Genomic DNA, 27802 nt, shown 5'->3' with positions numbered 1-27802 from the left:
AAAACACAAAGAAGTACATTCTCAAGGAACGTTCAGGCTACAGAAGCTGCTGCATCTGAGAACTGAAGGGTCCCAGTCCCAGGAGGTAAGTCACTCTTGCTTTAAGCTGTAAATCATTTGCTCGTTTATGCTCTCATGCGGCTTTTTCTTTTTCTTTTTTTTTTTCTTTTTCCAGAAAGCTGTGACAGAAAGAAAATAGATTGTTTCAGCTTGCCTCCTCTTAAGACTTTATGGAATTTTAAGCAACTTTCTCCCAGAATTAAATTCCTTGCTTACCCACTTCAGAGACTATTTGACCTTCTTTTCTCTAGCTTGTCTGAAAAAATCAGAGTGAAGGTGGTCATATATATTTTTATGCCATATATTGACAAGGATCTGAGTTTCATTATCTTCTGGTCAGGAATTAAAATAACTATGCCCATCCTTGGGTTGAGTAGCTCAGTCAGTTGTATATAGATTCATTCTCTCTCTCTCTCTCTCTCTCTCTCTCTCTCTCTCTCTCTCTCTCTCTCACACACACACACACACACACACACACACACACACACACACACACACTCACACACACACTCACACAATGTTTTATAAAAGAATAAATTATGCAGTGTGGCTAGGACAGGATTGTTTGTCCCTAAATTCTTTGACTACATATCATTGTTGGTAAAAATGTTAATTTTACCTCATACTTTCAGTATATGTATTCATTTCATAATAAATTATGCTCTCCATATATAATGCTATACTATAATACTCTAATAAAATAGGCACTAATAAATCCATGTTTGAAATATGGGATAAAAACTTCACCGGACAAATTGTCATGATCACTTTTGCATTTTGCAAACTATGACATGAAGAAAGTACAGATCAGAATTCAGTGGACCACCAGACCCTGGCCACGTACTTTTGCTAAGTGCAGTGGAAATCAACTGAAAAGTATTAGGGAAAACAATAACTTATTTGCCTATGAAAAAAATTGCAATGAAAATATTTTTCCCTCCATCTTTATTAACTTGGGTATTTCTTTTTTTTTTTTTTTGGTTTTTTTTTTTTTCAGAGCTGGGGACCTAACCCAGGGCCTTGCACTTCCTAGGCAAGCGCTCTACCACTGAGCTAAATCCCCAGCCCCAACTTGGGTATTTCTTATTTACATTTCAATTGTTATTCCCTTTGCCGGTTTCCAGGCCAACATCCCCCTAACCCCTCCCCTCCCTCCCCCCATTACCACTCTCCCCCCAACAATCACAATCACTGGGGGTTCAGTCTTGGCAGGACCAAGGGCTTCCCCTTCCACTGGTGCTCTTACTAGGATATTCATTGCTACCTATGGAGTTGGAGCCCAGGGTCAGTCCATGTATAGTCTTTGGGTAGTGGCTTAGTCCCTGGAAGCTCTGGTTGCTTGGCATTGTTGTTCATATGGGATCTCGAGCCCCTTCAAGCTCTTCCAGTCCTTTCTCTGATTTCTGTATTCTCAGTTCAGTGGTTTGCTGCTGGCATTCACCTCTGTATTTGCTGTATTCTGGCTGTGTCTCTCAGGAAAGATCTACATCTGGTTCCTGTCGGCCTGCACTTCTTTGCTTCATCCATCTTATCTACTTTGGTGGCTGTATATGTATGGGCCACATGTGGGGCAGGCTCTGAATGGGCATTCCTTCAGCCTCTGTTCTAAACTTTGCCTCCGTATTCCCTCCCAAGGGTATTCTTGTTCCCCTTTTAAAGAAGGAGTGAACCATTTGCATTTTGGTCATCCTTCTTGAGTTTCATGTGTTCTATGCATCTAGGGTAATTCAAGCATTTGGGCTAATATCCACTTATCAATGAGTGCATACCATGTGTGTTTTTCTGTGATTGGGTTACCTCACTCAGGATGATATTTTCCAGTTCCACCATTTGCCTATGAATTTCATAAAGTCATTGTTTTTGATAGTGGAGTAGTATTCCATTGTGTAGATGTACCACATTCTGTATCCATTCCTCTGTCCAAGGACATCTGGCTTCTTTCCAGTTTCTGGCTATTATAAATAAGGCTGCTATGAACATAGTGGAGCATGTGTCTTTGTTCTTCGTTGGAGCATCTTTTGGGTATATGCCCAAGAGAAGTATAGCTGGGTCCTCAGGTAGTTCAATGTCCAATTTTCTGAGGAACCTCCAGACTGATTTCCAGAATGGTTGTACCAGTCTGCAATCCCACCAACAATGGAGGAGTGTTCCTCTTTCTCCACATCCTCGCCAGCATCTGCTGTCACCTGAGTTTTTGCCATTCTCACTGATGTGAGGTGGAATCTCAGTGTTGTTTTGATTTGCATTTCCCTTATGACTAAAGATGTTGAACATTTCTTTAGGTGTTTCTCATCCATTTGACATTCCTCAGCTGTGAATTCTTTGTTTAGCTCTGAACCCCATCTTTTAATAGGGAAAATATTTTTAGAAGTGTGCCAAAGCACCAAGACTAGTTTGGGGGTTATGCAGTAGTCCTGAGGAGAGAAACAAGGTGTTGAACCGGGACCCTGCCAGTGAGACTTAGAGGGAGAAGCAAGCAAAAGCTCTCACATGTTTGAGTCCTAGTGAAGGAGAAAGGCAAAGTCACTTCTGAGTGACTGACATGAGCTTCCAGAGAGAAGGTGAACAGTGGGAAAGGGCATGCTTGAGAGTAGGGGTAGGAAGTGAGTAAGGTTTAAAGTTTCTCATATGGGAACCACCCAAATGCTTTTTAGCCTTTGGATATGTGGTTCCGTACAGTAGAAGCTCTAAACCAGTCTTTTAGATAGGGTTACTACTGCTATGATCAAACACGATGACCCAATCAAGTTGGGGAGGAAAGCGTTTATTTGGCTTACACTTCCACATCACTGTTCATCACTTGAGGAAGTCAGGAAAGGAATTCAAGCAGGGTAGGAACCTGGAGGCAGGAGCTGATACAGAGGCCATGGAAGGGTACTGCTTACTGGCTTTCTCATCATGGCTTGCTCAGCCTGCCTTCTTATAGAATCCATGAATTAGCCCAGGAATGGCACCACCCACAATGAACTGGACCCTCCCCCATTAATGACTAATGAAGAGAATGTCCTACACTCTAATGGAGGCATTTTCTCAGTTGAAGTTCCCTCATTACAGATGACTCTAGTTTCTGTCAAGGTGACATCAAACTAGTCTGTGCAATCACAAACTATAAATCTGGATATTTTTAACATACAGATAATACAGAATTTCATTTACTTTCAGAATTATTTATTGATAAGAAATAATTCTCATAATAATAATAATTCAGGTAAGCAGATCTAGATGTAGCTTCAGGACTAGAAACAGGGCAAAGAAAATTGAAGTCAATATTTCAGGAGGTCTCATAGATACTTTAAGTATGTTATATTCTGTAAAGAACAATAAACACCCCAAAATGGCCCACATACAGTTAAAATAATGGGTTCAGGAATCTGTCACAGGTATGTGTCTTTGGGCATGAGTAATTAGGAAAACTGATATTTCAGGAGAGAGGGAAGCAAGTTCAGTGTCATAGGTTGGTCCTTTAATTTACAAACTGTTGAAAGCTGACGGTTATAACTCTAGTAACCAATGACCCACTTTGTATCCAGGTTGATAAATTCTTAAAGAAGTCGCTAAGACCCTATCTTAGAAACCTTCTCGGGTCCTTCAAAATATATTTTATGTCTATTCTCTTCATCCAGTGATTAATATATGAAATGAAATGGATTATTTAATCCTGGAACCCAGAATATTTGCTTTAAAAATATTGACCTGGGCCTGTGGTGGTTTGAATGAGAATGGCCCACATAAGCTCATATGTTTGACTGTTTAGTTACAGTGGAGTGCAACTCTTTGAAAGGATTAAAACAGCAGCTCTTGAGGTTGGGGATTTAGCTCAGTGGTAGAGCGCTTGCCTAGGAAGCGCAAGGCCCTGGGTTCGGTCCCCAGCTCCGAAAAAAAGAACCAAAACAAACAAACAAACAAACAAACAAAGAAAAAAAAACAGCAGCTCTCAACCTGTGGATCATTTGGGGGTTGAATGACTCTTTCACAGGGGTCACATATCAGATATCCTGTATATCAGATATTTACATCATTACTCATAATAGCAAAATTAGTTATGAAGTAGCAGTGAAAATAATCTTATAATTAGAGATCGTGACAACATGAGGAACTGTATTAAAGGGTCATAGCATTTAGGAAGGTTGAGAACCACTAGATTAGAAGGATTAGGAGGTGTGACTTTATTAGAAAAACTGTATCCACTGGGGATGAACTTTGATGATTCAAAAGCCCATGCCAGGGCCAGTGAGTCTCTCTCTGCTCTGCCTTTGGCTCAGGATATGGCTTCCAGCTACTGTTCTAGTGCCATTCTCCTGCCATTCTCCTGCCATCCTCCTCCCACGCTCCCAGTTATGATGGTATCCTCTGAAACTGTAAGCAACCCCCTAGTTAAATCCTTCTTTCATACGAACTGCCTTTGTCATGGTGTCTCTTCACCAGCAGTAGGACAGTGACTAAGAAATGGTCCTATCAGCTTTCTACTTTAATTTACTAAGCAGGGATTAATAGCACCATTTTACATACATTAATAATTTTTAAATTATTTTAATATTGGAAGGTACCCTGGCTTGAATTTAGGCCTTCATTCATTTTAGGCTAGCACTCTGCTATTGAGATGTATTAGACTTTTTATTTGAGACAGGGTCTCACTAAGTTGTTTAGGCAGACTTTCAGCTGTCTCTGTGGCTCAGGAACATCTTGGATCTGTAATTTAGGCCTGTGCCACCAAGTCTGGTTTGATATGTTTTTAAAAACTATCTTTGAATTATAAAAGAAATAGATTTCTCAAGCTTTCTATAAATAGCTTTTACAAATGATTGGCCCAATGTAACTTTTTAAACAATTTACTTTATTTTATTAATATGAATACTTTACATACATGTATGTATGTTTGTCACATGTGTTGCTTGGTACTTGTAGAGACAAGGAGAAGGCATCAGATCCCCTGGAATTAGACTTATAGATGCTTGTAAGCTACCATGGATTCTGGGAACTGAGCCCAGGTCCTGTGCAAGAGTAGCAAGTGCTCTCAATCTTCGAAGCGTCTCTGCGTCCCTCAGTGCTGCTTTTGAGCACAGAGAAATTGTATCTTCTCACCAAAGAAGGAAGTATTCCCAAAACAAGTGAATCCTCTTCACTGAGCTGCCCCTCCCTCACTGCTGTTCACAGGACCAATCCCCTCTTGCTCTGTCTTGTACCTATTGATCATCCGTTGATGTGTGGTAACTGGACACATGTGGCCTTCTGTCTAGTCCTTAAGCCTCCCAAGTAGCCCTGTCTTATGTTGTAGGTAGAAGAGGAAAGTTACAGAGGTGGGCTGCTGAGGACTTCTGTCTGTCCATTTCTGACCGTTCACTGGCTGCATAGCCTGCTGTGTGCTGCCTCTTCTCATTGTTCTCTCATGTAAATTCTGAATAACTTTCCTCAGAGTCCTGAAGAGGCTTGAGTGCTGTATTTCTAAGTTACCACTCTAAAGCTGTTAGGAAACGTTTTGGCCTGAAATAATCCCATACATTTTTTTTATTTTATTTATTTATTTATTTATTTATTTATTTATTTATTTTGGAGCTGGGAACCGAACCCAGGGCCTTGCACTTACTAGGCAAGCGCTCTAAATGCCAGTTACTACTGGTCAAAACCAACAGAACAAGTGGCTAGCATGATAGCTTAGCATTTAAAGGCACTTTTGGTACCCAGGACCCACTTGGTGGAAGGAAGGAATAAAACAGTTCCTGCAAGTTTTTCTTTATCTTAGACATGAGGCTTCCTTCCATCTCTCTCTCAAAATGAACCAGGGAAATAAAGATAACTTTTAAAAGAAAAGGAAAGAGCTCAACATGATAACATTCATGTGTCATCCCAGAATCTCACCGGTAAAGGCTGTCGTTGGTCACATCGTGAGTTTGAATATGGCCTGAAGTACATAGTGAGCCCCTATCTCTAACACACACAGCCAGCAGAGGGAACTGGGTACCAGAATGCCATACTGAAAACCTTGCAGGCATCCTTTATCGATGGCAGGTTAGCTAAGTAATCTGCAGTGCAGATCCCATGTTGATCGTAGACCACTGGGACCTGCCAGCCCCAGTTTGAAAATACCCTGCTTGTTACAATGAGAAGAGGGCATTGCTGACTTCATAAGTGAGGTCCAGGAGCCAGGGATGCCTGGGAGTTGGACAGAATATGCACACAGCCCATCCCACTTGCATGTAAGTCAGAGGTAGAGTGCTTGCCTAGCATGGGCAAGACCTTGCATCTGGCCCTCAGCATCTATGGGTGTAAACAAAAGATTGTGTCATTTACATTGTATATGCCGGGCTGATCATGTGTTATTTTTTTCTGTCTGTTAATATTTTTCTTTAAGTTAACATAGCAGATACATTTTTGTTACTAAAGAATTCTGTTGTTGGGGCTGAAGAGCATGCTGGTTGCTCTTCCAGAGGACCTGTGCTGGATTCCCAGAGTCAAGACAGAAGCTCACAACTGTAACTCTATTCCAGAAGATCAAGGCGCCTTCAGGAGTTGAGGGCACCAGACACATGTGATACATAGTTGTACATGCAGGCAAAACACCCATTACACAGAATAAAATAAATAAAATAAAAAGATTTTGGTTATCCAGTTAGTAACTAACCCAAATTTAAGATCTGTGATGTTGAGAAACAGTTGAATTCCTAAACATGCAAAGATTGATTGCATTTGCCAATGGAGAAATTTAACTAAATCATAATTGTAAGACAGATACATATTTAAACATTTTTCAACTGTGCAATGAGTGTGCTAATTGTGCATACCCACCACACTGATATGGAAGTCAGAGGACAGCATTTTAGAGTCAGTCATTTATGGGGCCTCTGGGACTTGAACTTAGGTTTCTAGGCTTACATAGCACTTTTATACACTGGGCCATCTCACTGGCTTAAAAATATTTAGTTCAAAATAATATTTGTAAAATTTAGGCCAGCTAATGATTCAGAAATTTGGACTAGTGAATAACTTGGTAGGTAAAGATGTTTGCCACTAAGGCTGACAAACTGAGTTTGATCCCTGGGACCCACACATGGTATAAGGGATGAACCAGCTCCCACATGTTGTCCTCTGTCCCCACAAACACTGTAGAACACATGTGCGCACACACACACACACACACACACACACACACTCACTCACTTTCTCTCTCTCTCTCTCTCTCTCTCTCTCTCTCAATAAACTGTAGTATAATCTATAAGAGCTACCATACATGTGAAATGAATATTAATAAGTATTCAAATAGATAATAAAGCAAAAAGGTAAAATAAGGTGATACCATTCATTAGTAAATTACAGCAAGTTTGTTTGGAATGAATAGAAAACAGTCAAACTATTTGACTACACCTAAAAATGAGAAATATACTCTTTTTGATGTACCTCATATATTGTGGGTACCCAACACCCATGTTTGTGCAATTGGAGCTCACAGGCTGACCTTACATGCCTCATCTGTTACTTTATTTATTTATTTATTTATTTATTTATTTATTTATTTGAAATAGCAGCTCTCACTGGACCTGGAGCTCGCTGATTGGCTAGACAGGCTGTCTTAGTACAGCTCCAGGATCCTCCTGACAGATTGTTGCCAGGTGTGGCAGGTGTGTACCTGGCCTTTATTTCTTTGTTATTCTTCTTAAGTAAGTGTTGGCCATACAGGCTCAAGTCTCATGCTTATGCAACAAGCACTTTACCTACTGATCGTCTGTACAGCCCCAGGAAATACAGTTTAAATGGGAGGGGGGGCAGAGACAGAGACAGACAGACAGAGCGTGAAGAAAGCTGAGTGTACATATTAAACATTCCTAATCTGGATTGCTCCAAAATTTGAAGTGTTTTGAATACTGACTACCAGAAGTAGAAAATTCCATACCTGGTTTCATATGAGAGGTCTCAGTGAAAACACAAGTACAGGGTTTTTGTGGAGAGAGTTTAGAGTACTAACTGTAAAATCATGAGGACCTTAGTGCCCACTTAGTGCCTCAGATCTTAGTGCCCACTTAAAAGCTGGGCATGGTTGTATACCCGCCTGTAATCTTAGCACACTAGGAGTGGACACAGGAGGATGTGCTGGTCTTCTGTCTGTCCACCAGTTTAATTCCAGGTTCAGTCAGAGACACTATCTCAAAGGAATAAGACTGAAAGTGACAGAACGAGACACCTGATAACCTCGTGCCTTCACAAGTACGTGCACAAGTGTGCGCGCACACATGCACACGCACATGCTGGCACAGAACCCTCCAAATGCACTATACGTGTTTAAATCACCTTCTAGTTGGTATATAAGGTGTATGTGAAACATAAAATGAATTCAGTGATTACATTTAAATCCTGGCTCCAAGGTACCTTCCATGTTTGCAAATCTCCAGATTTCAAAATCCCCACCATTCCTCATCCTGCACATTTCCTGTAAGGAACACATAAACTGTATTCTTGTACAGCCTTCCTCTCCAACATCTGACTGAGGCTGGCATGACTGATATGGAGGGAAAGTAAGACAGCTGTGTACTGACTACACTTCCCTCTGCCTTACACTTATTAGACTCTGTTATTTCCTGATTACGACAGAATATGACATAGTCTGAGTAGTAAGTGGCAGGTGAGGGCATTAGTACCAGCAGTGGAGGTAATAAAGGTTCCTGGCCAATTTTGAATTGATACCCACTAGGCAGCAGCATCTGGAAATAAATGAAAAGAACCCATTTGATTTAGTGCAGTGTTCTTCAAAATACTGGTCATCATAGCGCTTTAGAGCAGTGTTTCTCAACCTGTAGGTTGTGATCCCCAAAGGGGATCCGATATTATGTATATCAGGCATTTACATTATGATTGGTAAGAGTAGCAAAATCACAGTTATGAAATAATAATGAAATAATTTTATGGTTGGGGTCAACAGGGACTGTTTTAAAGTGTTGCAGCCTTTGCAAGGTTGAGAGCCACTCTTTTAGAAACTGTGAAAGACATTTTAAAAATGGAATGCAGGGAAACCATAATAAAAATGCCTGTGGATATTCCCAGTTCCTTAGCAAGACCCGGATGCAACTTTAGAAATACCATAGCTAGTGTGATGAATGATGTGAAAGAGGAAGCCCAAAGGGACCACAGCAATTTGCACTTCAGCTGGAGCCACATAACCTTTAACTGTCATTTACTCTGTCTAGTTTCATACCCTGGCATTTGTAACATGAGGTATAACCATTTCTAGTTTATTTTATAATGACGCTCTTTCAGACAATTACACAAAGAGGAGGGATGGATTTTCTTTTTCCAATTTTTAAGTAACATACACAGTAATGAGTTTAATTTTGGAATGTTCATACAATTGTGTCATTCTTGCTTTTAGCAAACATATACTCTACCAACTTGTGTTTGTAATCATTTAATGGTACAACTAATAGCACGCATTATTTATAATATACTGCTTTAGTTCCCTCTTGATACCACGGTAAATAAGTTAAGCAATTATAAGGACATGTATATTATATATTTGTAGGTTAGAAGAAAACATGGGTCTCACTGATCCAAAATGAAGGTGTTCTTGGGACTGTGTTCCTTTAGGGAGGCCATTTCCTTGCTTTTCTAGAATGTAGAGGCTGCTCACTTTCCTTTACTGGGGCGAATTCTGCTTCCCAATGCCAGACGCAGCAGTAGAGTAACCCTTTGGCAGTAGTCACATCTCAGTGAAGTTGGAAAAATTCTCCTTTAATGATTCATGTAATTACACAGGGCCTACCCAGTAATCTAATATATTTCCATCTCAGAGTCCTTATTTAGGCTTAGTCACATTTAAAAATCTCTTTGCCCTGTACTGTAAAACAACATATTTACAGATTCTAGGATGAGCCTGCAGGCGGCTTTGGGTAACAATTTTTCTACTTTGACTTCTGTTTCTAAGTTGATTGCTTTCTTATAAAATAAGTCTATTTTTTAAAGTTGATTAAGAGGAAAAGCAGTAAATAAAATGTGTATGAATGTGGCAAAAAAAAATGGTGGGGTCTGCATCAGTCATCCTGTGAAGCATTTCACCTGGGCGGGGCCGCTGTCCACACAGCACGGGAGTTGGGGGAGGGGGTCCAGAACAGGCCAGGGGATTGTTTGGCTGCATCAGAACTTTGCCACATTTGTTCAGCTTCATCATCCTAAAAGTAAGGCCGATGGGTGGCTAGACGGTCTCTAAAGGTCCCTCCAGTTCTGTTTAACTACTGTGAAAATGGATGTTATTACATGAGTTTCTGTGTCCTGCCTAAGTACTGGGAGACGTGTCTCTAACATGGATGATTCAAAACATGGATTCTGTCTACAGATGCTGTCCTCCCAGAGTGCAGCTGGCATCTGGCAGGCAGCTCTTAGCTGGATGTGTGTACACAGTTGCTGCTGTGGCCCTGCCAGAGCTGGAGTCCAGTTTTACTTTCCTATTTGTGTAATTAAAATTCTTAAAATATAGCTTGGAAAATTAAATTCGAGATCTTGATAGGCAAACCCTATGCCTCAGAGCTGTATCTCCAGCCTTTTTAGAGTGCCTTTTGAATAGAGTGCTTGCTGTCAGCTGTACTCATTCCCCGAACTCAGCCAGACAGGAAGTTCTGGAAAGGCAGTGAAGGAACACACACCACAACCATTCAGCTCCGAAAGGAGGCTGAAAGGAGGTTCTTGATAAATACAGTCTTCAAGTGAGGATCTCCATTACATCCATTTTCCTTAAGGGGAGAAACATGGTTGAGACAATAGATTCTTTTAATTTTATTTAATTGACCTTTTGTTCTTTTAATGAAAACTACATACTGAAGAGCTAAAATTTGCAAATTTCCATATTCTATTTCCTAAACAACATAATTGTATGATGTATTCTTGAAGTGTAACATGAGAATGTGAAGACTCTATTCTCTTGATTACCTCACATATTCCAAGAGCCTCACATGAGCCCTGCTGACTCTTTCCCATTCGTCCCCACCCCACTTTGCATTGTGCCAATTACAGGTGGATGTTTGGTATCGCCCTACAGCACAAGATAAATAAGCTTCAAAGGTTTCCTAGCAACACATTGCTCTGGGAACCTGTTCTGTTTCCCTGAAGAAAATGAAGCCAAACATGTTAGTGTCTCAGCCAGATGGGGAAAGGATTCACTTCCTGAGGGTGTTTAGTGCATTTTAAAAAATATATTATATTTGAAATTATATATTAAATGCCTTTTGACTTTTTTCCACATTAAAATGAAACTCTTCATATAAACAGTAAGCTTCAGTTTTCCATGTCAAATACATGTTAATAGCCTGAAGAGTTTTCAATGAATAAGCTTGCTATAAGTTATGGTTAATGGGTCAACTGTAGAACTGTATATAAAATGCGTTCACATTGGGGCTGATGCTTCACCTAGTCCCTGGTGATATAGTAGTCCAACTGCAAAACATGAAAGACTTCTGATCCACCGAGAATGCTGCTGGATTCTACTTCCTTTCATAGTTCTCTTCCTGCCTTTTCCCCCATTCCCTGTATTCTAGGTTCACTGCTGAAAACCAGATTTTTTCCCCCTGCTTTTCCGTAGCTCAGGGCAGTCTCAGCACCAGTGATATGTTACTTGGTCTTCAGAATCTGTTTTCAATTTTCTGAATGAATGATTCGCATATGGAAAACATGTTGGGGGGGCATCAAAATGAAGAAGTAATGTTTTCTATGACAGACAGATGGCACTTTGCTTTCTGTTCAGTCTAGTTGGTCACAGTGTGCTAGGGAAAGTCACTGTTGATGGGCTAATCGAGGATTAGTAAGTCTCATGACAAGATTCAGCAGTGGCTTTGCAGTTCAGTCACACCCTGGAGAATATCCTTCCTTGATTGACTGGAAGGGATTTCCCCATGAGCCAGGTGAACGTTCCTATAATGGGGTTATTGAATAGTTTGCTGTGTGTATCAGATTCGGACCATGTTTGTGGAAATTCCCAGTTGTGGTCCCAAGCAGATCTCTGCAGTGCATTGCCGTGTTCTTGCTGGTGAATGCCAGGGTAATGAGGAAGAAAGAGCAAAGTCTGCCTCTGTTTACTTAACAAACCTGGCCCGACTGTGGGAAATTGACATTATCCTCGCTCCAGAAAAGCCTATTTTCATGTGAGTTTTCTTTAGCCCTTCTATTTTCTAAATGTTGTATGGTGAACTTAATAGGAAGCACCTTGAGTCTTAGGATGAGCCCAAGCCTTTCGTAAGTATGGTGTCTACAAAGGGATAGACTTATCTGCATGCTTACAGCCTTTAAAACAACCCAGAATAACCTTTTCTTCAAGTCTCCTTAAGATTTAGAATTAGGGGTTGGGGATTTGGCTCAGTGGTAGAGCGCTTGCCTAGCAAGCGCAAGGCCCTGGGTTCGGTCCCCAGCTCCGGAAAAAAAAAAAAAAAAGAAAAGAAAAGATTTAGAATTAAGGGAATTATGATGTTTGAAGAATTCTATAAGGCTTAGATATAGGTCACTGGTGAAACACTCCTAGCACATGTAACCCAGTACCACTAAAAAAATAGGTAATCTTTACTATATAATGATGAAAATAGACTTGATCTGTCACATGGAACAGAATAGAGTCCATACATTAATTTTTACTGAGTAAGTTTTTATTAAAAATTTCTACTGACCAAGCAGTGTTTTAGATGCATTATCTATTTTATAATTTAATTCTCCTAATAACCTTTACCAGGTAGAGATTTATAAGTGGATAAACTGTACCAGACAACTAAGTGTCTAGTTGTTGAAGTATTATAATTCATAGATAGTTCAGCACTGGTTTGTTTACTGAAACATTCTGTGAGCTATATTATATGCTGATTCTTAGAATTCTAATATTGAAAGATTGTGATCTTTAGAGAAAAATGAGCAACCATCTTTTTTTGTTTTATTTTATAATAGGCTCTCACTGTAGCCCTGGCTGGCCTCAAACCTGTCAGACCAAGCTGTTCTCAGACTCTCAGAGTTCCACCTGCCTCTGCAACCACATACAGCTTAACAGCTGTCTTTTGAAGACGACATAATTTTAGCAGAAAACAGATGAATTTAATTTTACTGTTTTATTTGGTGTAATCATCTCACATCTTCAGGGTTCAGTGTCAGACTTTGTAGTCTTTTTATTTTATGATAGTGTTACTCAATTCTTTATTGTTTATAAAAAGTTTTTGTTTCTCAGCATGGTAGAATAAATTATATATAACAATAGCTAAAATGAATAATATTAAATTTATTCACAAAGTGCTGTGACATGAGCAGTGTGGTAGTACACAGATAAACTGTGACTTTTTGTAGCCCTGGGACAGAGCCACAGACCTTTGCTTATGTACTGACCTCAAGCTCCTTTTGTCACAGCAAGTGGACTGTTCTAACCTCAGCTGCACAGCTCACAAAGCTGCAGTGTGTGCTGGCCTGGCCTTCCCAGGAAAGCCCACCAGACTGTTCTAGAACCTGCTTTTCACCTTCAAGTTGGAAATGCTGCTTTAGAATACAAGAAAAATAATTGGAAGACATTTTAAAAGTGTGTTTTCAGAAAGCAAAATAAGGTTCTTATCTAACATGTTCTTTTCCAAACACTGCAGGTACCAACCAAAAAGTTGAAGAAATATGAAAAAGAATATCAGGCAATGCGGGAGAACCAGCTACAGCAGGAGGACCCAATGGATAGATACAAGGTATGGGGTACATTTGGTACTTAGTGGGGCAAAAAGGACTTTACTCATCCTAATTGAGCAGTTGTGGTGAGTTCAGCTTCCTCTGCTCGACTCTGAACTCTTCAGACATCGACAAGCTGACTGTGTGTGTCTTCGTTTTTGACTGACTCAGTCAAAAGTCAAGTATTCAACTGTAATATTTCTTTTCTTTCAGTTTGTATATTTATAGGTCACTCCAGCTGTTGAATTTATACTGGGAATCTTCATGAGAAGCTGAAAGAAAGGGAAAAAGAAAGTGGCTTTCTGCTTTCAAAAATGAGGAAAATAAACCAGAAAAATGGCAAAAGTGCTGTTTTAGCAGTGCACAATCACTTCCACAGAGACTTTTTTAGATGTGACTGTTCCAAGACCCTCTCAAGGACATCGCAAACTTGTCCCTGACTATATACAGCACATGTTAAAACACAAATTTAGAAGAAATAAAAACCAAAGGTGTGTCAAGCACAGTAATGTGTTTGTTGCAACGTTTGATTTCCACAAACATCAGTGACATTTGCATGCAGTTTTTTCATTCACTTCTTCACTAGTTGAGGTGTTTAAAAAATTGTCTCTTCACAAAGTTAAATGTTTTTAGTGGTAATGACAGCATTGGCTATGCATGTAGTATTAGGAACTGATTTGAATTTTTTCCCTTCTGAAATGTTATTGTCTCCTTTCACCTGTTTTAATTCTTTAGACTAATACAGATTGGTCAGAGTTCCTTCTCACTACATTAATATCCGACCAATGCCAAAATATCCTTCCAGGACGGCATTCTTAATGGAGCCACCCACACTGAGATGGCTTTTACTTCCATAACCAGAGTTGGCTCTGTGCTTGGAAAGGCATATGTTGGCAGTGTTCACACTGTGCATCTTGGTTTTATTGCTAAATACAATAGCAGGGAGTGCTCGTGCTCATAAAGGAAGATGGTGGACAGGATCTTGGGTTTCATAGCCAAATAAACTTGAGATAAATGCTGGCTCTCTGGAAAGGCCAGGATTTGGAGTGGTAGATGAGAACTTTGGTACGTCTGTTACTTGATCAGCATTTTGAGCTGCCATTGAACCTTTCCTTGTCTGTAAAATACATGGGCAAATATGATTTGTGATGGGTTAGTGTGAGATTGAAGGCTGTCATATGTTAAGTACTCAAAACATAATTGGTGTTTAATAAATGGCTATTAGTTTTTAAAGTCTACTACCACAAACCATTCAAGCATGACTAGAATGATATTGCCTTGCTTGACTCTGGCTCTCCAGTCCTCCACAGATCATGTTCATGTTCTCAGAACCATTACTGCCCTATGATCTTATCAATCATATATTTCTTTCCCTTCTGTAGACCTGGCTTGAGAAATGAAAATACCTCCACATATGGTTATGATCAATGACTATTTCCAGATTATGGCTCATAGAGAAGGTTGGATGCTTATCTAGTATTTTTCTTCTCAGTCAGTTTTAATGGCAGACCTATGCTGTAGAAAGATTCAAAGTAAAATCCCTTTTATTGTTTGTTCATTCTAATTTTCAGAATGCTACCACAACTATAAATAAAGTACTTTAAAATAAGAGAAGGAAACTATAGCCCAAACTTACATAATTAAATAGACAGAAGCTGTTTCTATGACATTCTCTGTGATGGGGCAGGAGGATCATTCGTATCCAGGAGTTTAAAACCAGGAGCATAGTGAGACCCCATCTGAAAACACAAGATAAAACAACAACAAATATCTCAGGGAGCCTAAAGAAGCTATAATACAACTGAACTATAACTGTCTTACATCCTTCTTCTGTTGAAGCAAGCATGTGTAAACATCACTTACAAACTGTAAGATTAAGTTCCAGGATTGCCGGGTTCGGTTCGGTTTGGTTCGGTTTGGTTTGATTTGGTTCTATATTGACAGGGTCTTGCTCTGTATTCCAGGCTGACCTTCATCCAGACTTGGGCCACCATTGCCATGCTGTTGTAGCTTTTGTCTGCACATCACACACCATTTATCACTATTTCTTTTATATGGTTATAGTTTTCTAATATATTCTGTAATTAATATTTCTGTAACTTTAAATAATGTATAGGTATCAGTTCCAGTGATCTACTTGGCAAACTCATAGTCTTCAAGTTATAATTACATTTCAGGGTAGTAATTTAGGCCATCAGCAGATTTTTGATCCTTCAGATACACGAAAATGAGGTTTAAGAAGTAAATGAAGGGCTGGAGAGACAGCTCTGACTGGTAAAGGCAGATGATGCCCTGACTTCAGTTTCCTGGACCCACAGTGGAAGGAGAAAATCTGACTTTTACACTAACACTGTGGCATATGTGTGCCCACACGTCACATCATATCACACACAAATACATGGCAGCTGGGTGTGGTGGCACACATCTTTAATCCCAGTGCTCCAGAGGCAGAGGCAGGCAGATCTCTGAGTTCAGGGCCAGCCTTGTCTTCAGGGTGAGTTCCAGGACAGCTAAGGCTGCACAGAGAAAGAAGACTGTGAAAACACTGAGAGCTCACACCTGTTCAGTAACAATTCCTTCTTCCCCATTGGAACCCATTGCATAAGTGATCATGTCAAGCCCAGATTGCCATATGGCAAGAGTTTTGGGAAGACTTTGAATATTTAACAACAAAAACAAAACCCAGAAGTGTCATACAAAAGCTGTACCAATTTGGTACTCTTATTTCTCCTGTACCTGACGTTACTGAAGAAGGGCGATTGCAGAAAAGTAAAGATTGGCACGGAAGATCTAGACGTGCATCTGTTACTCTCACCAGTCATACTTTTTGCTGTATAAATCCAAGCAAGTGGCCTAGGGGTATACCTCAGGGTAAGGCACTTGCCTAGTGTGTGTGGGATCATAGGTCAATGCACCGCAGCCTCCCACTTCATGCCCTCCCATCTGAGCATGCTCTCTGTGCCTAGTACATTGTCATTTTATGTTGCTGGACTCACATGTAACAGTTCAGTCTCAAACCATAAAGGAAGAAAAGGAATGGTGTTGGTATAAATTTAAAATTCTAAGCATGGTGAAATGTTCAGCAAGTGGGTAGTGGAGATGGCTGAATAGTTTCGTGTAATTGAATACTAAGTATGGTTTTTTCAGACATGATGATGAACACTGTAATGCTAGCACACAAGAGGCTGAGCCAGAGGGTGGAGACACACACACACGCGCGCGCGCACACACACACACACACACACACACACACACACACACACGTCTACAAGTGTATGCAAATGGGCATGGAGGCCAAATGTCAATGTCTGGTATCTTCCTCTCTATCTCAGTTTCTGAGACGGAACCAGGAGCTCACTGGTTTGCCTGGTCAGTGAACTCTCCCACCACTGCTCTGTTGTTGTTTGCTCCCTTGCTTCCTCTTAATGTAGGTGCTGGAGACTTAAATTCAGGTTTTAAGGTTACCATGGCAAGCACTTAATACCAACTGAGCCATTTCTCCAGCCCTACTTTCTTTTCTGTGAGATAATGTCTCCCATATCCTAGGCTGGGTTTGAACTCACTGTGTAGCTGAAGATTATTATGTCAGATTTCTGAACCTCTTGCCTCTACTTTCTGAGTGCCGAGACAGGCATAAACTGGCATGTCCAATTCACATGATGCTGGGAGCTGAACTTAGAATCCAGGACTTCTTGCATGCTAGGTAAGCACTCTGCCAACTGAGATACATCCCCAGTCCTCCCATCATATCTTTCGTGAGCCACAACTGACTTGTATCAAAATACACTACTCATATAGAAGTCATATTTGTGCAAGTTTTGTCAGAATTCAAGGTAATAATTAATGACTTAATTATTAATTTTCAGGTAGAATATTTGGAGTTCCTACACACGTGTACACACACACACACACACACACACACATACACACAGTATACTAAGCACATACATACACACTGCCTAATCTAGCATCAAATTTGTATTGAGATCCAGTGAACCCTTAAACAACTGCTTACAGCCTTTAATGGAGTCTCTTTCTGCTTAACTCCATAAGATTCCAAAGGGACAAGGAGACTTTCTGGAGGATAAGTATACTGTATTATTTCTAAACCTTTTTTATCCTCTCTTTAACCTGATCAAATGTATGCAACATAATTTTTATCTGAATTTTGGTTTGTAACTTTGATTGAGTTCAAATGGGGTGAACTGTGAGCTATGGATATGGCTAGTAATAGAAGCCCTCCAATATACATTTGTGAACAGGTATATCTGTTTTAGAACACTTTACACATCACTGATCAAACCTACCAAAGCATCTAACACTTACACTGTAGCTGCTGAGGAGTGTAGTTCAGGAGTAGCAGGTGGCTTCTGATGGTGCTGCCCCCGACTGAATTACACCTCACGTGTGCAGCTCTAAAAGCAGGAAGGACAAGAGAATTTTTAAGTCTGTTTAACCTTGATTTACCCCATCTTCCAATGTTTTTTTGTTTTTCTTAGAAATTTTTTATTCCTGTTATTGTTTAGAAAAACTATATGACAATAATGTTTCTATATCATCTGTAACTATTGACTCTTTTGTTTTTTACTTTATTTTTGAAGACATGGCCTCACATTAACACAGGCTGACCTGGGAATCTGTGCACTAGAATAGATAGCCACAGAAATCTGTGGGCCAAATCTGGATGGCTGGTGTATTGTGTTTGTGTTTGCCAGTGACTTCTTCTGTGCGGTGACTGTCATCTCAGCATGGAAATGTGACCTGTGGTGCTGACATGTTTACTCTCCTTTGCTGGAATATCCCCTGAGGTCGCTGGAGTTCTGTTTTCAATATGTAAAGAAATGCAGTGTGTTTTGCCACCCGTAGTTAGTTCGGTTTTGGTTTTACACTTTAAATGTCTAAATTTCCATAAGAAAGATGAAGTGAATGTGATGTGACAGGAAGAAAACATCGTGGTCCAGATGTTTCTCTCAAATTGTCATTTATAGGTGAAATCGATATCTGAGCACTTCATCTCTAGCCATTTATCTTTGTAGATCAAAAAACTGCCTTCTGAAAATCTGACGATGACGATCAGCTCTTTTTAAAAGAAGCATCCAAAAGACAGCCTGCAAAAGTTGGTGGTTTTGTTGCTAATAAAATTGTGTTGGGTCTATGAGAGAAATGTTTTCTCCTGACCCTTAAATATTTTTAAAAGCATGTGCCAAGAACTCACCATAGCAGCAGGCAACACACCCAAAACTCTGTGTGAGGTTTACAGAGCCACTGCCTCTGTGTCACTTTTTCCCTGAAAGCTGAGTTCATCTTCTTCTTGCCGGTTAGCATGTCTCTGTCTTCGCCTCGCCATCCTTTAGATGGCTTCACCAAAACTTCAGCCTCCAGAAATAAACATAGTTTTCCATTTGCCTTCCCCTGCTTAGCAGTTTCAGAAACAAACATTCTGCAAGGCTTCTGATCTCGTCCTATGAGGAAGACCCCTGACCCAGCATTAACACAAAATCAACAAGTCATCTGTAGTCGCTAATGTTTCCACACTCGGCATTTTCATTTTCATAAGTCATGCAAACTGCAAATAGGACTGTGGGAAGGGAGGAGTTTTCAAGCCTGAGTCTTCTGCGTTGAGACTTGCCCACTGGCTGCCTCAAGTATACTCTTCCACTGAATGTTGGCAGTCGCAGAGAGAACTTCACTGTGTGACATTCTGGACAAACAGCGGATTATTAACAAGTGTCTGTTTCTATGACTGCTGTTTCCTAAGTGTATTAGTAGGTGTGCGATTTCATTGGATATTCCTTTTTTTTTTTTCAATTGTCTTTGTACCTATGGTTGAAAACGGTAGTTGGTCTTTGACCTTTGAGGAGGTAAGTTGGTTCTCTTCGATCTATGTATGTCTGTATTTGTGTCTGTCTCTGAAAAAAATATGGTATCATCCTCCTAATAGTTACTAACCAAACTTCCCCAGCTATGCAAGTCCTGTGCAAGAAGGAGGGAGAGGCTGAGGAAAGTTGTATGTTTTTGTTCAAATAGTATCAGCTGTGAGAGATGGCGTGGGTTCCAGAAGTGTGATGTAACCTGTGCCTCCATCATCCTTTCTGAAGGTTAAGGGGAGACATCTGCCTGATTTGTTTCCAGGCTCTGAGATGTTGGCACATCTGCCTTCACTAACTTCCACTGTGTGGGTGTCTCCACTGGCTAAAGTCATCCAGCTGACTTCATAGTCCCTCCCTTAGGCAGAAGCGTGGTTTGAAATGAAGCAAGCCTAACAAACCCAACTTTGTCCCCCGGTGTTATGCAAAGGAAAACTTTTTTTTCAAAGTGGTCAGTTCTGAAAATAGTTTGGGCTCCTCGGGGAAGACTGGAAAGGACACCTAGGCATGATACTGTGTTTTAATCTGTGGGCACGGTCATCCCAGGAGATGTCAGCCTCAGCAGCAGAGCCTTGTAGTTGTGCTCTGGCATGGCGTGAGGAGACCTCAGCATCCAGGGTTGCCCGCTGGAGGATGATACTGCATTTTTGACCCCACAGCTTGCTTCCCCCCCATCCCTGTCTGTGAGTGCAGAGCAGGCATCTGACACTTCCCACTGCTTGCTTTGCAGACACCAAACTGGAGCTGCTTGCTAAAGCAAAAGCTAATAGGCATGCCTCGTAGGCCAGTCTGCTCATTAGGGACTCTCAGATACTTAATCCTTCACAAAGTCCTCCTGCTTCTCACCCCTTTATCTGTGTGTCTGTGACAAGGGTTCAAGTTTCACCGGTCGTGAGAAGTCTCCTGTCAGAATTTCAGCTGTGCTCACTCACAGTTTGCTTCTGTAACACATAATCCATCCGACCTGTGCTTCTAACCCGGGGTGAAGTTGCTCGCTGGTACTCCTTTAAATACTTGAATGAGTGACTTTCCCACGGACATCATATGACCACCTGCGAGTTAACTCAGCTTTACACACAGTAGCAGGAAGCTGAAAAACTGGTAGCATTTGAATATGGTGTAAGTAATAATTGAGGAGGCATTTTGTAGCTTCACGTTCTGTGAGCACAGACTCAATAGAAGCAGACGCCAGGAACCGGTGGCAAAGGAGCCTTATCTTGGCCTCTCAGGGATTGATCAAGAAATGAGAAAAATCTCTTCCCCACCCCAGCAGTCTGCCTTGCAAAATATGCGATGTTGAAATCATGCTGGCTTACTGTTGTTTCCTGGCAAGAAGGTCATTGATTGAAGAGGTTTCTGAAACGTGGTTTTTTTAAATCTAAGTTTTCTGCAAGCACAGGAGCCATTTCTATGGAGAAGTAATAGATGTCTCCCAAATACAAACTCTGCAGCCCCTGGTAGAAGTCGGGTTTCATCATCGAAGGTTCAGCCTCCGAAGGCCTTGTTTCTGTATATTACCCATGTGCTTCAGTAGAGGTTAGAGCTGTGGGAACATAGACTTTTAACAAATATAAGTTGCTCTAGCAATCCAGGGAGCACTGTCTTTTTAGGAATGTCTCAAGTGTAATGCTGTCTTCTGGTCACTATAAAAGGTCCAGTGTGGTCTGTATAGAAAATGACGTCATTTAGCAGTAGACTGAAATCAATCTTTCTTTCCATCTTACTTTCTTACTTATTTAGTTTCTTTCCTTCTTAACTTTCCTTCCTTCTTTCCTTCTTCACATTTTAGTATTTTATCCCTTCTAGTGGAATTAAAATTCTGAATTGAAGGGGTTTAACAAAAAGTTTTAAAAATCCTATTGTAACTGTATTATATTGATTGTGGAAAACCTGAGAACATTTTAAGAAGAGAAAGATAATATCAAATCTAACCCGCTGTCTATAGCTAATACCTCTTGTTCATATTGTTATAAAATGGGATTTTATATATGGAATTCTATCATGAATTTTCTTAAAAGTATTTGGGTAATTTGGAATTTTCTCTTTTGTTTATTAGTAGATCTGTTTTGCAAGAAGTTTTTTATATCCCTCAACTGTCTCACTCCATTTTTCCCATAAGAAAAGACATAGTCAGAGTGCAGGGCTCCCCTCTAACTTCTGTGCTGACCTTCACTGTTTATGGGTCCTTGGGCTCCATGGAGCCTCGAGCCTGGCTCTTAGGTCTGTTTAGAGACTTTCTTCAAAATGGAGATGACAGTGGGCTATTAGCAATTTCTGTCTCTGTCTGTGAAACTCATACCAGGCTGTTCTGCAGCAGGTAAAATCAGTCCCCACCGCCTGTATTCACTGACCTCCATCTTCCAGAACATGTATTTGTCTTGTGTGGTTTGCTAGTGCTTTGCCTGTGTTTACCACTTTTTTAGAAAACACTGTCACAAAATAGAGCTTGTTACAATGAAGCTTCTCCTGTCAGCCCCCTTTTGAGTCTCCTGCAATCAACAGTAGCAATAGAAAACACTAAACCACTGCTCCGAAAGCAGGCACACACTGGGTTCACACAGGCGAGTAAAGAGGTCCCTGCTGATTCATGAGAATCAGCCCTTGGTTCATTCATCATAACTTTTAATCTTGAGAGTTCAGAGTATGGGGCCAGGGAACAGTATTGTATTTTACCCAAAATCTTTTCATCTGAAGTTTGAATAAAACACAATAAACATTTAGAAAATACATTTCAGGGCCCATTGCTCTTGGTCACACAAAAACATATTTACAGAAGTAAATATATCTTAAAGAAAGACTGAAACGATCAGCTGTTAGCAGAATCACAAACTCACATGTCTTCTTTCTTTTTTCTTTTTGAAACCTATATAATTTGACTTTGTGTTTAGTTTTTAAACAGTTTTAATTAATTTGGTCCTTCATCTTGGAGAAACAACTTGAAAAAAATTACCAGCATCATCCCTGCTGTGTCTCTAGATCATTCTCTAGAGGTCAAACTGCATGTTTCAAAGAAGAATTGTTTGTGTCTGTGTTCTAGGTCTATGTGAAAACCTCCCGTAACTGGGAGCACATCTGGAAATTCTGCTCTCTGTGGCGCGTCTAACCTAACGACGTTCTGTCTGGAGGGTCTAGGGGATGTTTGTTAAGCTTCACTGGTAAAGAATTGCATCTGCACCGCTGGCTAAACTCACTGTTGTTTCCCAGACAGCAGCTGCTTCCCGTGCCACTGCGCCCGCCCTTCTACACCTTTGAGAGTTCACTTGTTGCTGTCGCTTGTGTCTCCCCTGCCACTTCTGCCCCTACCTTCCCTTCGGGCACTGATGCAGACTTCTGCCTCTTGCTCTTTTTCTTCAGAGGGAGAACCGAAGATTACAGGAGGCCAGCATGAGGTTGGAACAAGAAAATGATGACCTTGCCCATGAACTAGTGACAAGCAAAATTGCTCTTCGGAATGACTTGGATCAGGTAAGTTTTTCCGTCCCTGTACAGAAATGGTACCACAACAGCTTCTTCCGGGGTGGGGGCGGTGGTGCTAGCTCTGTTCTTTTGTCTTGGTTTATTGGTTTTGGTTTTGGTTTAGTTTAGTGTTTTGAGCAGGTCTCACTATGTAGTTCTGGCTGTCCTGGAACTCACTATGTAGACCAGGCTGGCCCAGAAGTCCCAGAGATCTACCTACCTCTTCCTCCCACATGCTGGAGTTGAAGGCATACCCTGCCTTCCGTGTGCTTTCTCTGTTTCTCTGAATGAGCTGCTGGAGAGGTGGCTGGGTGGGTGGCAGGTGGGAGGGGACAGCTTGTGCTAATTACACAGTGGAAAATGCAAGTCTTAAAAGAAAGGTTTGGATTGGTTCCAAACAACGTGTGTGACATACTTTTAAAAATCCGTTGTCGGTACTTTTCCTACACCAAGAGCTGCCAGCATAATTACCTAAAAAGATTAGTCAGCAAGAGCATACTAATGCCACTTTGACACTCAGAGGCACCTTCCTGTTACAGTCATAGTCCTCATCTGTGACACGAGAGCTGTGTATAAAGACAATCATGGATGAAGGGTAGGGCCGGGTATGTGGGTAGGTACCCATCTTTAATCCTAGCAATCAGGAGACTGGGGCAGGAAGATTGGGAGCTGAGCCCCAAGGTGACCCTGAGCTACCTAAGAGCCTGTCTCATTAAACAAAACAAGGAAGAAAACAGAAGGCACTGTTGAACAGTGAGAAAGCCAGACTGCCCTGGTTAAGTCTTACCAGCACACCCTGGGCAGCCCTTCATCAGTCAATAGCTATAAACACTGTCTCCCTCCTAGGGATGACACAGGAATTCAGAAACCCTTCAGTTCTGTGCTGGCTAGTTTTGTGTCAACGTGACACAAGCCAGAGTCATTTAGGAAGAGGGGACCTCAGTTAAGAAAATGCCCACCACAGATTGACTGGAGCCAAGCCTATTTCACATTTTCTTGGTGGAATGTGGGGTGGGGTGGGGTGGGTACAGCTCACTGGGCAGGTGTTCTGGAGTTGTATAAGAAAGCAGGTTTAGCAAGTCAGTAGCTCTTCCCTAATAGCTCCTGACCTGACTTTCCTCAGTGATGGACGGCTTCCTGAAAGTGTAAGCTGAAGTAAACCTTTCCTCCCTAAGCTTCATTTGGTCACTGTGTTCTATGACAGCTCCAATAGCCTAAGACAAGTAGTGTGTATTCATTACCTGGTAGCTGTCTCCAGGAAACCCTCTGCTTGTTTGGCTTTCCTTGTTCCTCACAGTCTCTGGACTTTCTGTTTTCTTTTGCAAGCATTTTCAGAGATGAGTGCTAAGCTCATGTGGAAGTGGTCATGTACAGTTTTAAATTTCCACTGCTGTCTGCTTCCTAAAGTGAAAATACTCATAATAGATAAGCCAAGGTCAGAAAAACCTGAGATGAGTCTCAGAGAGTAAATCATTGTTGCTTGTGTGCTGACTGGATTCTTATAGGTTAAATGCAAATTCATTAGTACTGTCATCTGCTTAAAATTGAAGGAGGACCTAAAATGGTCTCTGCTCCAACCTTCCCATTTCCCAATTTAAGCAGCTAATTATGGGACTTCATTTCTTTTTAATGTATTTGTAAGATTGTGCCTGGTATTTGAGGAGGCCAAAGGAGGGAGTTGGATCCCCTAAATCTGTAGTTAGGGACCTTGGTGAGCTGCCATGTGGGTGCTGGGAACTGAACGTGGATCCTTGCAAAAGCAGTATGTCCTCCAAATACATATCTCTCCAGCCCCAACTCAAAAGTTTTTAAATGGAGATAAGACGTAAATACTGTGGAAAATAATAATAATAGGGCAGGATAAAGCTGTGGGGACCAGCATTAAATCTGATTTTTTTTCTGCCCAGGGCTGGAGAGTGAGCTCCAGAACTCAGGTGTGCTAGGCAATTACTTTACCACAGAACCACATTCCCAACCCCTAAACTGACTTTGAAAATGAAAACAAACAAACAAACAAACAAAAACAGGCTGCTTGAGCACAGGGAATAGAAGGTAGAAAAAGAAGCCCATTTAGTCCCTTTTAACTATAAATTCTATTCATCATGGTCCAGTAGAAGTTGATAGAAGTCATAAAAGAAGCATGTGGCAAAGAGCGGGCACTGACGAAGGTCCCCCCTTCAGTCAGGGCTAGTTCAGCCTGGGCTACATGGAAAGTCGAGTCCTTACTTGCTTTCCAGGTGTGTGGACCCCTAATTCTACCATTTTGATCATTTATTCCCTATTAATCATCTTAAGATGATTAAGTAAGCGGGAAAAAAAAGTTGAAGGTTTGTGCTCACAGGAGATTGAGATGAGCTAAGAAGAAACTAAACATTATATGGTCATTTGTATTAAGCCTAGAGAATGTTTAAACAAATACATTTTTAGTGATTACTCTGTGTGCTAAGTAAGCAGTTGCATAAAGACTTAGAAGTGTTATCTTCTTTAATCGTATTGATAATCCCATGAAGCAGATACTTCATAATGTATCAGTAGTAGGGACATTCATTTCAAACCTCTGAGATTTTGCCATGCCTGATCACTCAGTGTAAAAGCAAAAGCTTTCCTACCGTGCCCACCAGTCAAGTAGCAAAGTAACCAGACATCCGTGGGACTCTCCCTGCTTCTAAAGCAAAGATTACCAGTTTAGTAGTAACAAAAGATGCACAAGTCAGCTGTGCTCTAATGAAACAAATGGCCAGTGAGTCCTTTCCTCTGTCCCTCAGTCTGCTGGAGCCTCTTTCTTGAGCTCCATTTGGCATCTTTTCTTTCTCTGCCTGGCCATGAACCTCTGTATTTTGCCTCCTATGTCTGTGTGCTCTTACAGTGACTGTCATTGCTTTCTCGTGGGGATAGAGAACAGTCCTGAACCTAGTCCTAGGTACATGAACTAAACCTTCCAGGCACCAGGCGCCACCGATGCCTGAAGAAAGGGCCCCAGTTCCGTCCCTTCAGTCTGACTCTGAGGCTACTGACTCAGGTTATTCACCAGCCTCACTGATTTGCACAGCTGTCCTTTTGCTGGATCTGTTCCAGCTTTTTGCGAGTGTCTTTTTCCCGATTCTCCACTCTTTTTATTGGTGTTTCATTTTCTTTTTTAATGAATTTTGGTACAAAGTTCACTATTTTTCCCTCAGAAACAGACATTTTTTAAAAATTTTATTCTTATTTTATTTCTTGAGATAAGGTTCTCCATGGAGCCCTGGCTGTCACTTTGTAGATCAAGCTGACCTCACACTCAGAGATCTGCCTGCCTCTGCCTCCCAGGTGCTGGACTTAACTGGGTGTGCCGCCATGCCGGGCTTTGCTGAGGTTTTAACTGCACACTCTTTCACCCTGGGCCTCAGGCCTTTTTAGAGTGTTCTCACTCACTGGACCACTGCGGTGGTCTTTGTGTCTGGAAACCCCATACATACCTTTAATCTTGTACAGATGTTATTTCTGCTCGTCACAATTTCAACTTTTGAGGCAAGGATTTTTTTAGAGCCCTCATTTCAGAAGTGAGACAACTGCTGTACTATAATATGGGAAGTTATTCTTTAAAAGCAGAGATTTTATTTAAAAATGAACATGAAAGTTTGTTTACTACAGTGCTACCTATAAGAAATAAAATGTAGACATGATGTGATACCTAGAATTATAGGAGAGTAATAGTTGTTGCAGGATATTTGATCACATTGTGAACCCCAAGATTGTGTACTGGGAAAACCTTGTTCTGTTGAAGCCCGGCCCTAGCACACACCTTTTACCCAAGAGCTTTCTGTTCATTGTAAACAGGTTGTTGAGGTGTGGCTCAGCCCTAGCACACACCTTTAGCCCAAGAGCTTACTGTTAACAAAAGCTAAATAAAGTCAACTATAGGTCAGGACGCAGAGCGAGCAACCATTTGAGAGAGAGTGACCGTAAGGAAACCCAGAAGAGAGAAAGAAGGGTCTCTGAGTCAAGGGTATTTAGGACAAAAGGGAGAAGGAGGAAGGCCTTTCCCTTCTGGGACATTTATGGAATAGGAAGGTCAGCTGGGTGCTTTCTCTGCCTCTCTGAGCTAGCAGTTTTCACCCCAGCATCTGGCTCCTGAGCCATCATTAGTAAAATCGAATGGCTGTGATTTTTGTTTTTAAAACAACAGTTAATACTTATGTAAAATATGTTTTTGGAATAATATTGTAGATAAGGAGGCTAGAAAACAATATGCATTCTATATAAGAACACATGACTTTATAAACAAACGAATATTACTTCAAAAGTCATCTTACCTACAAGAGAATCCCTTTTGTGGATTAGTCTGAAATGATTGCTATTATGGGTTTTCCGGAAAGAAACTGATTATTGCATACCTCTGTACTTCATGTGGATACTGTATCCTTTCCTTCAGAAAGGAGTGTAGGGGCAGGGAGATGGCTCAGTATTTATAGTGTTTGCCCAATTGGTGAGCTCTGAGGAAGAGACAAGGCATTAATTAACCTTTTGTCCTCAATACATCATACGCATGCACACATGTGCGCACATGCACACACAGCCCTTTATTTATTTACTTCCTGTTTGTTATCTCTATGCCTCCCTCTGCCTTTTAGAAATGATATCCTAGGACCTTTATTTTGTAGCTAATTATATAGAAGAAGGAATAAAAACTGTTATTTCATGCATACCTCCTAACTTCTGATTTCTCAGTTTGTGCCCCAACAGGAGGTTTTTCCTTGTCACGCAGCCTCTGGCTTGCTGGTCTTCAGGGA

The 27802-nt window shown here is 40.9% G+C and overlaps 1 protein-coding gene across 10 annotated transcripts in view; it reads left to right on the top strand.

Annotated features, from left to right (window-relative positions):
* The window catches only part of Rabgap1l (RAB GTPase activating protein 1-like), a 595723-nt gene that overhangs the window by 545851 nt on the left and 22070 nt on the right, over positions 1-27802 (top strand). For 5 of the 10 annotated variants that reach the window (NM_001401442.2, XM_087580933.1, XM_087580932.1 and 2 more), the window contains 2 exon segments: positions 13638-13730; positions 22932-23042. In NM_001401442.2, the coding sequence (NP_001388371.1) occupies positions 13638-13730; positions 22932-23042 (204 nt within the window). 10 annotated transcript variants of the gene reach the window in all.

Source organism: Rattus norvegicus, chromosome 13 (genome assembly GCF_021556685.1).
Source record: "Rattus norvegicus strain SHRSP/BbbUtx chromosome 13, alternate assembly SHRSP_T2T, whole genome shotgun sequence".
Taxonomy (NCBI): domain Eukaryota; kingdom Metazoa; phylum Chordata; class Mammalia; order Rodentia; family Muridae; genus Rattus; species Rattus norvegicus.
The sequence above is the reverse complement of the archived record's forward strand: the minus strand, read 5'-3'. Positions and strand labels throughout refer to the sequence as shown.